General features: G+C 39.8%; 1 protein-coding gene across 7 annotated transcripts in view; it reads left to right on the plus strand.

The window, feature by feature from the left end:
- Positions 1-13,449, plus strand: part of NXPE3 (neurexophilin and PC-esterase domain family member 3) — a 50,836-nt gene that overhangs the window by 33,685 nt on the left and 3,702 nt on the right. For all 7 annotated transcript variants that reach the window (XM_073009690.1, XM_073009691.1, XM_073009693.1 and 4 more), the window contains 2 exons: positions 184-257; positions 9,794-10,000. In XM_073009690.1, the coding sequence (XP_072865791.1) occupies positions 184-257; positions 9,794-10,000 (281 nt within the window). The remainder of the gene's footprint in view (positions 1-183; positions 258-9,793; positions 10,001-13,449) is intronic.

Consider the following 13,449-nt stretch of genomic DNA (forward strand, 5'->3'; position numbering starts at 1 on the left):
ATACATATAACCTGCTTATTACAAGAGACCCAGTTTATTATTTGTGTTGGTTAACATTCATAAGTATGTTTCATCATAATAAGGCTCTGTGAAATTAGTCATTTTATCATTTGCAAGTAAAGACATATATTTGAAAATAAATGTTCCTGAACCTGAGCTTGTGCTTTTTTATTCCTCTTAAAGTGGCGTCAATATCAAAATGCCTATCAACTCCAGTGGACCTGATTGGGTAACTGTGATTCCCAGGAGAATAAAAGGTAAAAAAAAAAAAAAAAAAAAAAAAGAATAAGCTTGATGATTTACTGTTTTTCTTACTAAGTGGGTTGAGGCTCTGTCGTTTCATTTATGCTGCAAAAACTTATATGCCATAGTTACTTCTGGGCATAATTGAAAATATTAGAAGTACTGTTTGATTTAAAAAATCAGATCTTATGTACGTAATTCTGAGTTTTGATATTTATTGTTATTTTATTTTATTTTTTTGAGACAGGATCTTGCTCTGTTACCTAGGCTGGAGTGCAGTGGCACAATCTTGACTCACTGCAGCCTTGACCTCCTGGGCTCAAGTGATCCTCCCACCTCAGCCTCCCAAGTAGCTGGGACTATAAGCATACACCACCACACCTGGCTGATTTTTGTATTTGTTTTGCAGAGACAAATTTTTGCCGTGTTGCCCAGGATGGTCTTGAATTCCTGAGCTCAAGCAATCCTCCCACCTTGGCCTCCCAAAGTGCTGGGATTACAGACATGTGCATGGCCGAGTTTTACTATTTATGCTCATGTAAAAATTTTCTTCTCTTGCCAGCCCTCTTCTGTTTGGCTCCTTGAGTCTTTGAACAATGTCGTCCAATATGATAGCAACTAGTCACATGTAGTGATTCAAATTTAAATTAATTAAGATTAAATAAAATTCAAAATCTAGTTATTTAATCACACATGCCAAATAACTATAGACAGCGTTTTATATAGAATTTATCCATCATCACAAAAAGTTGTGTAGGACATTGCTTTTCTAGAGATACTTGGGAAATATGGGTAAAATTATAATGGAAATGTTTAAAATAAAAAACATTGGGTTGGAGAATAGCAGCTGTTCTCAAAGTGTGATCTGTGGATCCATGGCATCAGCATTACCAGGAAGGAGACCTGATAGAATTGCAGATTCTCAAGTCCCATCTCAGACGACTGAAACAGAAACCCTGGCTGGTGGGGCCCAGCAGTTCATGTTTTAACAAACTTTTTGGGTGACTCTGATTTATTGCTGTAGAATATTAATAGTAAAAGAACAAAATTCAGAGCAGCAAACGTTTATGTTATGTCTTTGCAGAACAGATATAATTAGCTATCGTGATTTTTAGAAAGAAGGGATGAATGTTACTAATGAAGCTTATACAGATGGCGGGCAAGGTCCTTCTAGCTTTTAAAAGTATAGTTACTAATAGTACTCCACTCTGTAGATGTTGCAAACCCTTTTGCTTCAGGGGCTCAGTATTTAATACATGTGGATCAAGCAGAGTGGATATTAGCCACATGCCTTGTTTGAGTGGTGGGGAAGGAACTGAAAAGCAAGGACCATCTCAAGAGGCAGCCTCTTTTCAGTTTCTGCTGCTTTGTTACTATGTAGAAACAAACCCTATATGGCCAGATCCATAGATTTGTTTTTTCCAAGAGAAACCAGAAACTTTGATTTTTTAAATGTGATATCTCCAAATTTTAGAACATTGACATCTAATTCAAGACTTTGAAAATATTGTATGGGCTGAATGAAATCTGTTTGGCCCATATGCAGCCAGGGCACTGCCAGTTTATATCTCTTGTCTCTACTATCGTATGCCACAAGAATTCCCAGTCTTTTCCTGACGAAGAGCTGTTTTTGATTTACTTGAACCAAATGAATTACTAATTTTAGAGGCTCTGTATATGAGACATCAATAATGGAAATATTTATCTTTTATCTGTTTGAGCCTTAGATTGCTTAGACTGTCAGGATGTCAGTAGACATGGTGTTCTTCGGTAGTACTGCGCTCTAAACACTCTCCATGTCTGACATCCTCAGGAGGCCCTCTTTCCCACTACTGGATCTGTCCTTCTTTCTCACAGTCTTCGACTGGCTTGCCCTTATTGTGATGTCCCTAGGTGTCCCAGGGATGGTCAGTGGGAGGAACTTTGGAAAGTTTACCTGTACCTGACAAGTCTTGAGGATCGACCAGGAAGTGGCTGTGGTTTTATGATTTACTCTTCTGGTTAGAGGGAAGATAGATTTGGTAATTAGTGAGCCTTTTGATATACTTTTAGAGGAAGAAAGTATGAATTAGTAGGAGCAGAATATCCTGGTTTTTAACAGGAAAACCATCTTCTTGTAACAGGTATATAATTGGAAAGAAAAGAGAAGGGCAATTGCTTTATGGAATATAGAAGGAACCCAGCTTGGCAGAACTTCATTGAATTTCACTTTATTGACCAGCAGGGGGCACTCAAAGACCCTAAATAAAGGGCTCGTATTTTTCCTTCTTTTGTTTCATTCTATGCAAACATTCTGTTTCTGCTTAAACTTTCACCAACTAATTTTAGCATTCATCAAGGTTCATCAGATCTTGCCTGTGGCAATGATTTTGGTGGCATTCTAATTGTGACTTTTAATGTCTCTCATTCTGTCAACTTTTATTAGTTGGAATTCTGCAAAGAAGAGTTGTCCCTTCTTCATTTTAAGTATTTATATCAGTGTAGACTCATGATAATTTCATTCTTTGGGTTATAATCCAATCCAATTCCATCATTATATTATTTTCTTTTATTTTTGCTCAAATTGTTCCAGTTTTGGCAGTTGGGAACGCTTTCATTTTGGCTTCTTTATGCCTTTTTGTCACCCTGTGTGCTCTCATCCTTTTGTTTGTTTTGAGCACTTCCTTACTTTCTGGCACCACAAGGTATTTGAGGCTTGTGTTGTATTTTCTTTGCTTTAGCCTTAGAAGGGGTTTATAGTATTTGTACTTTTATTTCACTTATGAATTCTATATTTTGAAGTTTTTCCCCCTATGAAATTGTATTTATGTATTAGCTAATTAATATTCTTACCAGGTAAAATTATTGTTAAGATTCATATTTAGATTGCTTGAGATTGCCAGTGCTACTGCTACTTGTGGTCGTAATTCTAGTCAAAAGCAAGGGAAAGCAGTTTGTAATTCTAGTTGACTACCTTATTAAGGGCAAGCATCTGGTTTATGTCAGGTTTTCCTAGTGCCAGAATTACTGCTGAGTTTTTATTAGTACCTGTAATGTGGTCCCCAGATTATCACAGCTAAGTGGCTCGGAAACCTTGACAGATTCTAACCTCAGCAACAACTTGAGGTTATATTTTTGGGGGGAACTTACTGAGAGTTTAGGATAAGACTCGATCTAATAGCAACAGTATAGATAAGAACAATGAAATTTTACATTTGTGTGTATCTTTGTAGCTGTGGTAGGTTGAATACTAAGATGACTTCCAGTGATCTATGCTCTTACATAATCTCCTTCCCCTTAAGTGTGGGAGGGATGTGTAAATATGATGGTGTATCATTCCTGTGATTTGATTATGTTATATGACAAAGTTGACTTTAAGAGAGTGACATTATCCTAGGTAGACCTGACCTTAGATCCGATAAAGCCTTAACAGGGGCCATGTTCTTCCTGAAGAAAGAAGGATTCCATGTGAGGGAGATTATTTGTTGCTGGTTTTAAAGATGAAGGGGGCCACATGGCTAGGAATATAGGCAACTTCTAGGAGCTGGAGGGCATCCCTTGACTGATAACCATCAAGGAAATGGGTCTTACAACCACAAGTAACTGAGTTCTGCCAGTAACTTCAATGAACTTTGTTTGTTTTTTTGTTTGTTTTTGAGATAGAGTCTCGCTCTGTTGCCTAGGCTGGAGTGCAGTGGTGCAATCCTGGCTCACTGCAAATCTCCACCTCCTGTGTTCAAGCGATTCTTGTGCCTCAGCCTCCCAAGTACCTGGGATTACAGGTGTGTGTTACCACACCCGGCTAATTTTTCTATTTTGAGTAGAGATGGGGTTTCACTATGTTGGCCAGGCTGGTCTCGAACTCCTGAGCTCAAGCAATCTGCCAGCCTCGGCCTCCCAAAGTGCTGGGATTACAGGCGTGAGCCACGCGCCTGGCCTTGAATGACCTTTTTGAAGGCTCTTCTCAGAGAACACAGCCCTGATAACATCCTGATTTCAGCCTGTGAGACTGAGGAGAGAACACAGTTATGCTATGTCTCAAACTCCTGACCTGCAGATCTGCGGGTTAGTAAATGTCCTTTGTTTTTAAGCCACTAAGTTTGTGGTTATGTGTTACACAGCAATAGAAAACTTATAACTACCATCTAGACCAAGTTATTGAACATTTAGAACATACAGGATATTTCCAGGACTCTAGCATGCGCTTTACTATTCACACTATTACAGTATTGAATTTTCACAGTAACCCTTCAAAATTACTAGTAGTTGACCCATTTTATGGATGATGTAACCAGAGTCCAGAGATTTCACTTATTGTGTCATCATTTTGATTCCTTCTCTGTTAGGCTAGACTTTGAGGGTATAGTTAGGAAATAAGATGAAAGTTTAAATGATTTCTGAAGTCTCAGAGTTGGAGATGTGGAGTCAGACTTAGACTAGGTCCTGTGACTCTTCATCTAGCATTTTCCCTACTGCCCCTTAGCCATGTTTAGGAGGTATGGCCAATGATGTCTTGATGCTTTGGTTTGCCTGCAGTAGTTACTGTTTTTTTTTTTTTTTGAGAAGGTGTCTCGCTCTGTCACCCAGGCTGGAGTGCAGTAGTGTGATCTCAGCTTATTAAAACCTCTGCCTCCTGGGTTCAAGCAATTCTCCTGCCTCAGCTTCCCAAGTAGCTACGATTACAGGCACAATGCCACCATGCCTGGCTAATTTTTGTATTTTTAGTAAAGATGTCGTTTTGCATGTTGGCCAGGTTGGTCTGGAGCTCTTGACCTCAAGTGATCCGCCTGCCTTGGCCTCCCAAAGTGTTGGGGATTACAGGTATGAACCACTGTGCCCAGTCTACAGTAGTGAAATGTATCAACCTTCTAGTATACAGATCATGAAGTGAATGATAGTATTTCATGTTATGCAGTAAAAATGAAACTAGGCATTTTATGGATGAGACCTCATCTGATATTGATTTCTAAAAAATGGCATAAATGTTATAACAAATGGGACAAAGCTATTTTATTTTTTAAAAATTTAACTATCTGGATGCAGATGTCAAAGGGACAAAGCTATTTTAAAGACAACTACTTTCCAATTGCTGGAAAAAAGAATTTGATATAGAATGTCTTTAATTTAGTTAACCTGGAAATCAAAGGGCCCATGTTCTGCATATAAAAATCATTTGAGGGAAGGAAGCCTCCTCAATATATCAGTGAAATGTATTTGTCTTTGTAAATGGTACCACATCTACCACTACCTGCCTCTATACTCACTGAGAAACTTTGTCAAGTCACTCTGTGACTTGCTTTCTTCATCTTTAAAAGATATTTGGACGGCCAGGCGCGGTGGCTCACGCCTGTAATCCTAGCATTTTGGGAGGCTGAGGCGGGTGGATCACGAGGTCAGGAGATCGAGACCATCCTGACTAACATGGTGAAACCCCATCTCTACTAAAAATACAAAAAATTAGCTGGGCGTGGTGGCGGGTGCCTGTAGTCCCAGCTACTTGGGAGGCTGAGGCAGGAGAATGGCGTGAACCCAGGAGGCAGAACTTGCAGTGAGCTGAGATCATGCCACTGCACTCCAGCCTGGGCGACAGAGCAAGACTCCATCTCAAAAAAAAGAAAAAAAAAAGAAAAAAGATATTTGGACTAGCTACTCTCTGAGGTCCCATTCGACAGTCTATGAATTTATAGAATTTCTATCTATATAACATTCTTAGCTTTCCTCTATAAAATGCAGAGGTTTTAGGGTACTAAAATATATAGGACAGAAAAGTAAATTTCCAGGGTTTCATAGGGGGAATTCAAGGTGTAAACTCAAACTCAAGCCATTACAATTTCTATGTAGCTGGGCCCTTCTCATATTCCCAGCCCTTGGCAGAGTGTTTCTAACCAGTTCAATACACACTGTCCCCATTCCTCATCCTGCCTCATCCTATCCCTCCCTACTGACCTTATCCCAAGCTTCCTATGCTCATGGCAATCTCTGGTGCAGGGAATTGGTTGATCCCATTTCTTCTGTCTTGTCTTTTTTCCCCCCTTATAAACTGTGTACTCCCCATTGCCCTGCCTTTTACTGTTCTTAATTCTGCAGACAATTCCATACCATAAAATAAAGGGACAGGTTTGCTGCACGTGCTCACCCCGCGGCCCTCCCCCGCTCCACCTCAATTCACGTTGTGTTCCTTTTGTCCAGCTCTTTCTGGATTATTTAGGGAAATTTATCTCTCTGCCTTTTTCTCCTTTGCTTTGTTCCATCTTTGGCCCTCACTGTGGCTGATGGATTACACGGATGACACCCTGTTGGGGAAAAGGCAAACCATGGGCTTTAAAGAGAAGCCAAGACATTTTAGAGATACAGGGACGTTACTTTCAAATAATAAAAAATATCCCTTCTGGTTTTGCCCAAATCTTCATATCTGCTTTTACAACCACCTCTGTTTAAACTTTTTCCTTCACCAGCAATTTTCAGGATAACCAGGAAGTTGAATAATAGCTCATTTTTATTTTTTTGTTTTCATTATTTTTATTCCATGTGAATAGTAAATTAGGGGTTATATCATCTATTTAAGAGACTTTCATATCTCAGCTATCTTACATGAAATGCATTCTGAGTTCCAAGAAACACCGTTTAAACAGCCAGACTGCTTAAAAATCGTATTAAAATTGTCAGGAAATGTTTTTGTCCCAACTGACCATTAGGGGGCAACATAGGTATGTACAGTTCATTTAAAAAATAGGATTTTTCTCATGTAACATGCAGCATGTTTAAAGAATTAATGTCAGATTTAGTCATTGATTTGCTTTCCTTGACTTAGCTCTGGTAGTAAATATAATTAACATTTGAATGGAAATGGTAATTGTTTCCTGTGTGACGTATACTTTCTTTTATAACGCATATTTGACACAGAATAACGGGGTCTGCTGAATTAACAGTGGTAAAAAATGGTAACATCAAAATTACTTTTAATTCTCATTCTAGTACATGTTTTCTGTGGGCCCTAGGTGTCGTCTCTGGAGCTCTCTAGCTATGCCACTCGATGTACTGATATAATGAGGGAGCTTTGCACAAGGTGCAGTAACATAGTAAAGCTACACTTGATAACGTGTTGAGAAATTATTTCTGAACAAGCCAAGGAAATATTTACCCTACTCCCCACCCCCCAGTTTTTCTTTGATAATCGCGTTTGCCAAATAAAGCTTTTTTTTTTTTTTTTTTTTTTGAGACGGAGTCTCCCTCTGTCGCCCAGGCTGGAGTGCAGTGGCGCGGTCTAGGCCCACTGCAAGCTCCGCCTCCCGGGTTCACACCATTCTCCTGCCTCAGCCTCCCAAGCTGCTGGGACTACAGGCGCCTGCCACCACACCTGGCTAATTTTTTATATTTTTGGTAGAGACAGGGTTTCACCATGTTAGCCAGGATGGTCTCAATCTCCTGACCTCGTGATCCACCCGCCTCGGCCTCCCAAAGTGGCCAAATAAAGCTTTTTAAAATCAGCATTCAGTTTCCTTCTCTACTTGGGCTCTGAACCTGCAAAGAATTAGCAGATGCCGAAGCAAAAAGATTAGATATGCACTCTGTCAAATAGAGCATCTTCTTTGGAGGGATAAAAACCAAAATAATTTGGAGTAACACAGATAATGTCAAGTCAAATAAGCTAAAAGTAGTTACAAATAGGGGACTCACTTAAATTTCTAAGTTATGTAAGCATTTAGATTCCAAATTGTGGCTTAATAGGTGACTATAGAATGACTAGATTATGATAAAGGTTGTGTATGAAAATGATGTAAACTGGTGGTTTCTTAAAGATTGCAGAGTAAACTTGCAAGAAATATTAGCCATTACAATCTGTTTTGAAGCATATAACGTTTATCGTTTCCACAGTGGCATTTTCTACAGGAGGTGTTAGGGCAGAAGGATGTTGACTCTCCCTCTGAAAGGTGTCCTTTTGCTTGTGTTATCATGTGTAGCTAGGTTACAACCAGGAGTACACATTGGTGATGTATTTTTAGCATTGTTCATTATGTATAAAGACTTTCTGAACCTTTTGTATTATGGAGAATAATCCGTTAGATTGTCTGCCATTAGTTTGTTCTCCATATTAAGTGATTTTTTTTGGAATTAAAATTAAAATTTGAAGGTAGGATTCATGGATTGTAATTTTGCTTTTAATGGGATGAAAACAGTGAGTGAATACTACTCCATATGTGTAAAATATTAGTCTAAGTTGTTACTTGCCTTGCAGGCATGTGGGTGAGAAACTGTTCTGTTCTGGGAGAATGCTGGATAAATGCTTATGTCCACACATTTTCTTGGGTTTTGTCTTCCTTTATATTTGGCTTTGATAAAAACATATGTAATCAGACTGGGCATGGTGGCTCACGCCTGTAATCCTAGCACTTTGGGAGGTCGAGGCAGGCAGATCACTTGAGATCAGGAGTTCAAGATCAGCCTGGGCAACATGGTAAAACCCTGTCTTTACTAAAAGTGCAAAAATTGGCTGGGCGCGGTGGCTCACGCCTGTAATCCCAGCACTTTGGGAGGCCGAGGCGGGTGGATCACGAGGTCAAGAGAATTCAATACTATCCTGGCCAACATGGTGAAACCCTGTCTCTACTAAAAATACAAAAATTAGCTGGGTGCACGCCTGTAGTCCCAGCTACTCGGAAGGGTGAGGCAGGAGAATTGCTTGAACCCGGGAGGTGGAGGTTGCAGTGAGCTGAGATTGCGCCACTGCACTCCAGCCTGGCGACAGAGTGAGACTCTGTCTAAAAAAAAAAAAAAAAAAGCAGAAGTTAGCCAGGTATAGTAGTGTGTGCCTGTAATCCCAGCTACTTGGGAGGCTGAGGCAGGAGAATCGCTTGAATCCAGGAGGTAGAGGTTGCAGTGAGCCAAGATTGTGCCACTGCACTCCAGCCTGGGCAAAAAGAGTGAGACTCCATCTCAAAAAAAAATGTAAGTAGAGGGAATGCTGAAAGTCCCTCCTTTCCTTTCTGTCCACCAACATGCTCATGCCCATTTCAGATCTTCCCATTTTTGTACAAAGGAAAAACTTTTTTTTTTTTTAAATTTTACTTTAAGTTCTGGGATACATGTGCAGAATGTGCAGATTTGTTACATAGGTATACATGTGGTTTGCTGCACCTGTCAACCCATCATCTAGGGTTTAAGCCTTGTATTTGTCCTAATGCTCTCCCTCCCCTTTCCCCCCACCCCCCGACAGGCCCCAGTATGTGATGTTCCCCTCCTTGTGTCCATGTGTTCTTGTTGTTCAACTCCTGCTTATGAGTGAGAATATGCGTTGTTTGGTTTTCTGTTCCTGTGTTAGTTTGCTGAGAATGATGACTTCCAGCTTCATCCATGTCCCTGCAAAGGACATGAACTCATTCTTTTTTTATGGCTGTAGAAAACCTTTTTTTACTGAGGAGAAAAGTCTGGGATTTGAGATCTGACAGCAGGAAATGTTTCCCACATGCCATCAGGCTAACAAATACATGGGCATAATTGTTTCTTGGGACATTTTTTTCATCTATTGTTGGACGAGAATATTAAAATATTTGTTTTTCATTTTTCTTTACAGAAACTACCAATCTAGAACTATCTCAAAGCTCAGGAACTTTTCCTTCTGGGTATTATTATAAAGACCAGTGGAGGCCCAGAAAGTTTAAGATGCGTCAGTTTAATGACCCTGACAACATTACAGAGTGCTTACAAAGAAAAGTGGTGCATTTATTTGGTGACTCAACCATCAGGCAATGGTTTGAATACCTTACAACATTTGTTCCAGGTTGGTACTTTGCCTTTTGTTTCATAACCCTTTCCCACATCGGCTTTGAAATCAGCAGGCTCACTCAGGTGCCTGAAGAAAGGTTATCAGGTGAGGAAACATTTATTTCTGTGTAGGACTAAAGAGGTACTCGTACCCTGGAGAGATGTGTGACAGCTTCTCATCAATAGCTGTGTTGTGTTGTACTCATGGAAGCACTGGGTTCTCATTGAGGTTTATGGCACTGATGAGCTGTATGACTTTGGACAAGTTACTTACTTTTTAGGGCTTCATTTCTCCATGTGTGAGATGAGACAGCTGGACCATGTCACTTCACAGGTGTCTTTCACTTCTAATATTCTGGGTTGTAAATAGAGGTGGGCATTTCCAGTTGTTTCTCCCCTAGTTCTGTCTCATCCAGCTCCAAGTTTATAGTAGCTTTAAGTAAAAGGAAGCAGCCAGACCTATGGTGGTCCATATTGCATCCTTGCAGCAAAGCCATCCCTGTGTCATCCATTGGGCCTACCATTGGTGTGACTCTGAAATGGAGTTGGCTCCTCCTAAGGGAGTCTGGGTAAGTTCCAGCATTGTTAACTTCTTGATTTCTCTGCTTGGCTCTGGGGCTATTCTCCACACTCAGAACAAACCCCAGTGGTTGGAGGCCCACCCCTTCTTCACAAGGGCATTCTTCTCTTTCTGGAAGGGGTGTGGATGAGGTAAGGAAGGAGGGATCCTGAAGGAGCAGAAATAAAGACCCTGCTTACAATTTAGAGAGCTGATAAATGGTTTTGTGGGAACTGTTTTTAATGGCTGTGTGTGGGCAAGGCTTTTAATAAAGTAAAGCCTGATGGTTTGTTGTGAGTTGTTTGTGTTTCTTTTTATCAGCTCTTTTATTTATTAGGTCAACTTAGTTTTATTGATTGATTGATTGAGGTCTCCCTCTCTCACTCAGACTGGAGTGCAATGGTGTGATTGTGGCTCACTGCAGCCTCAACCTCCTGGGCTCAAGTGATCCTCCCACCTCAGCCTCCCAAGCGTTTGGGACCACAGGTGTGAGCCACTGCACTCGACTAATTTTTTGTATTTTTTGTAGAGACGAGGTCTCACTGAGTTGCTCAGGCTAGTCTCGAATTCTCATGCTCAAGCAGTCTGCCTGCCTCCACCTCCCGAAGTCCTGGTGGCTCACACCTGGCCTCAACTTAGTTTTAAATTTAATTTTTAGAAGGAAAGGAGGAAGTAGATATTGTCCCCAACAGTGTAAAGGCAATTCCACTTTTTGTTTTGCTTTTTTTAAAAATTGAAACAGATATAACTAAGCTTTGTTTGATAAAGTATAAGTTATACATTAGGAGAAGGGAAATACTTTGTATGGCGTGATGCTGGACAAGGTTTGATGTGATGCTGACCAGCGGGGGCCTTTCTAGGTGTCTGTAGTTGCTTCTTAAATTCTAATGATGTAGCTTGGTATTTCCTTTGATAGCAAGGATCACACTGACTATTTTGATCACTTCCCACCATATACTTTACAGACATATCTTCACCTGATAAAAATAAAGCCTTGTGTCAGTACTTGATCTTAATCAAAAGAAAGTGGTAGCTTGAGCTTTTTGTTCAGTTAAAATGGGGCTGAATGCTAAGTAGTAGTTAGGTAGGAAAATCTAGAAGAGAAGCCTGGAAATGCAAGGAGAAAAAAGTGAAACCTACTTAAACCCTTAAGAAGAATATATGACAATTTTATATATATATGTGTGTGTGTATGTGTGTGTGTGTGTGTGTGTGTGTGTATATATATATATATTTTTTTTTTGAGACGGGGTCTCACTCTCGCCCAGGCTGGAGTGCAGTGGTGTGATCTCTACTCACTAAAACCTCTGCCTCCCAGGTTCGTGTGATTCTCCTGCCTCAGCCTCCCAAGTAGCTGAGATTACAGGCACTCGCCACCACGGCTGGCTAATTTTTGTATTTTTAGTGGAGACGGGGTTTCACCATGTTGGCCAGGCTAGTCTCAAACTCCTGACCTCAAGTGATCTTCCTGCCTTGACCTCCCAAAGTACTGGGATTACAAGCATGAGCCACCTTGTCCATCCTGTAGGACAATTCTATTCTGATGTTACTTCTTCAAAATTGGCCGTGAACTTCCTGAGGGCAAGGACTATAGCTTATCCATCTGAGCATTGCTGGCTTGTAGCACCTATAGCAGTGGGCACTAAGTAGGTGCTTAGGAAATATCAGTTGAATTGGATTGTCAACATTTACTTAAGGCACTTAAGGGAATATTTAGGGATATGAGACACATCTTCTTTCCTCATGGATGCACATACTAAGTGATGAATTATACAGAGTTTTTTGGGAATAACAAGGAGTCCCACTGATTCCTGGGACCTTCAGAATGTCTCCAGGCAACTGGACCTTGAAATACAACTTAGAGGGAGAAAAGCGATGCTATCTGTGTTATTCTTGTGATAGAGATGGAAGTTTTTCAATAGGACATTAACATGATTTTTCATCTACAGGATAAAATTGAAAGTCAAAAGAAACAGGGTTGCTTCTTTCTTTGGCTTATTGCATAAAGAGGTGTTTGTTTTCACTTTTCAGAATTACATTTGAACTTGCTTTAATTTTATTTTTAAAAACATTCTTTTTTAATCAGCAAATAGGTATATTTATGGGGTACAATGTGATATATATATATACTGGAATTATTATATCAAGTAAATTAACATATCCATCACCTCACATACTTACTTTTTTATAGTGAGAACATTTAAAATCTCTTAGCAGTTTTGAAATATACGGTACATTATTATTTATTATGGTTACCATGTTGTGCAATAGATCTCTAAAACATTTTCCTTCTGAGACCTTGATTAACATTTCCCCATTGCACCTACCCCACTAACAGCCTCTGGTAACCACTGTTCTACTCTCTACTTCAACTTTTTTACGTCCACGTATAAGTCAGTATAAGGCAAATACTGCATGAAGTTCCACATCAAAGACATCTGTGTGTGGCTTATTTCACTTAGCATAGTGTCCTCTAGTTTCATCCGTGTTGTTACAAATGACAGAATTTCCCAAAAGAAGTATTTGGTTACTAATATGTGCTCATAAAACAGAAGTTAAAGCCCTTGTCTTGAAAGAAATAGTATTTATCTGTTAGGAGAATAAAATGTAAGTGCCAAGTTGATTTTTATAAATTAAATGATCATAAATAGTCACTTCTCAAAAGAAGACATACGTACAGCCAACAAACATATGAAGAAAAAGCTCAATATCACTGATCATGAGAGAAATGCAAATCAAAACCACAATGAAATTGTGGTTCTCACACCAATCAGAATGGCTATTATTAAAAAGCCAAAAAATAACAGATCCTGGTGAGGTTGCAGAGCAAAGGTAACACTTTCACACTGTTGGTGGAAGTGTAAATTAGTTCGACCGTTGTGGAAAGCAGTATGGCGATTCCTTAA

This window comes from Chlorocebus sabaeus, chromosome 22, assembly GCF_047675955.1.
Source record: "Chlorocebus sabaeus isolate Y175 chromosome 22, mChlSab1.0.hap1, whole genome shotgun sequence".
NCBI classification, from domain to species: domain Eukaryota; kingdom Metazoa; phylum Chordata; class Mammalia; order Primates; family Cercopithecidae; genus Chlorocebus; species Chlorocebus sabaeus.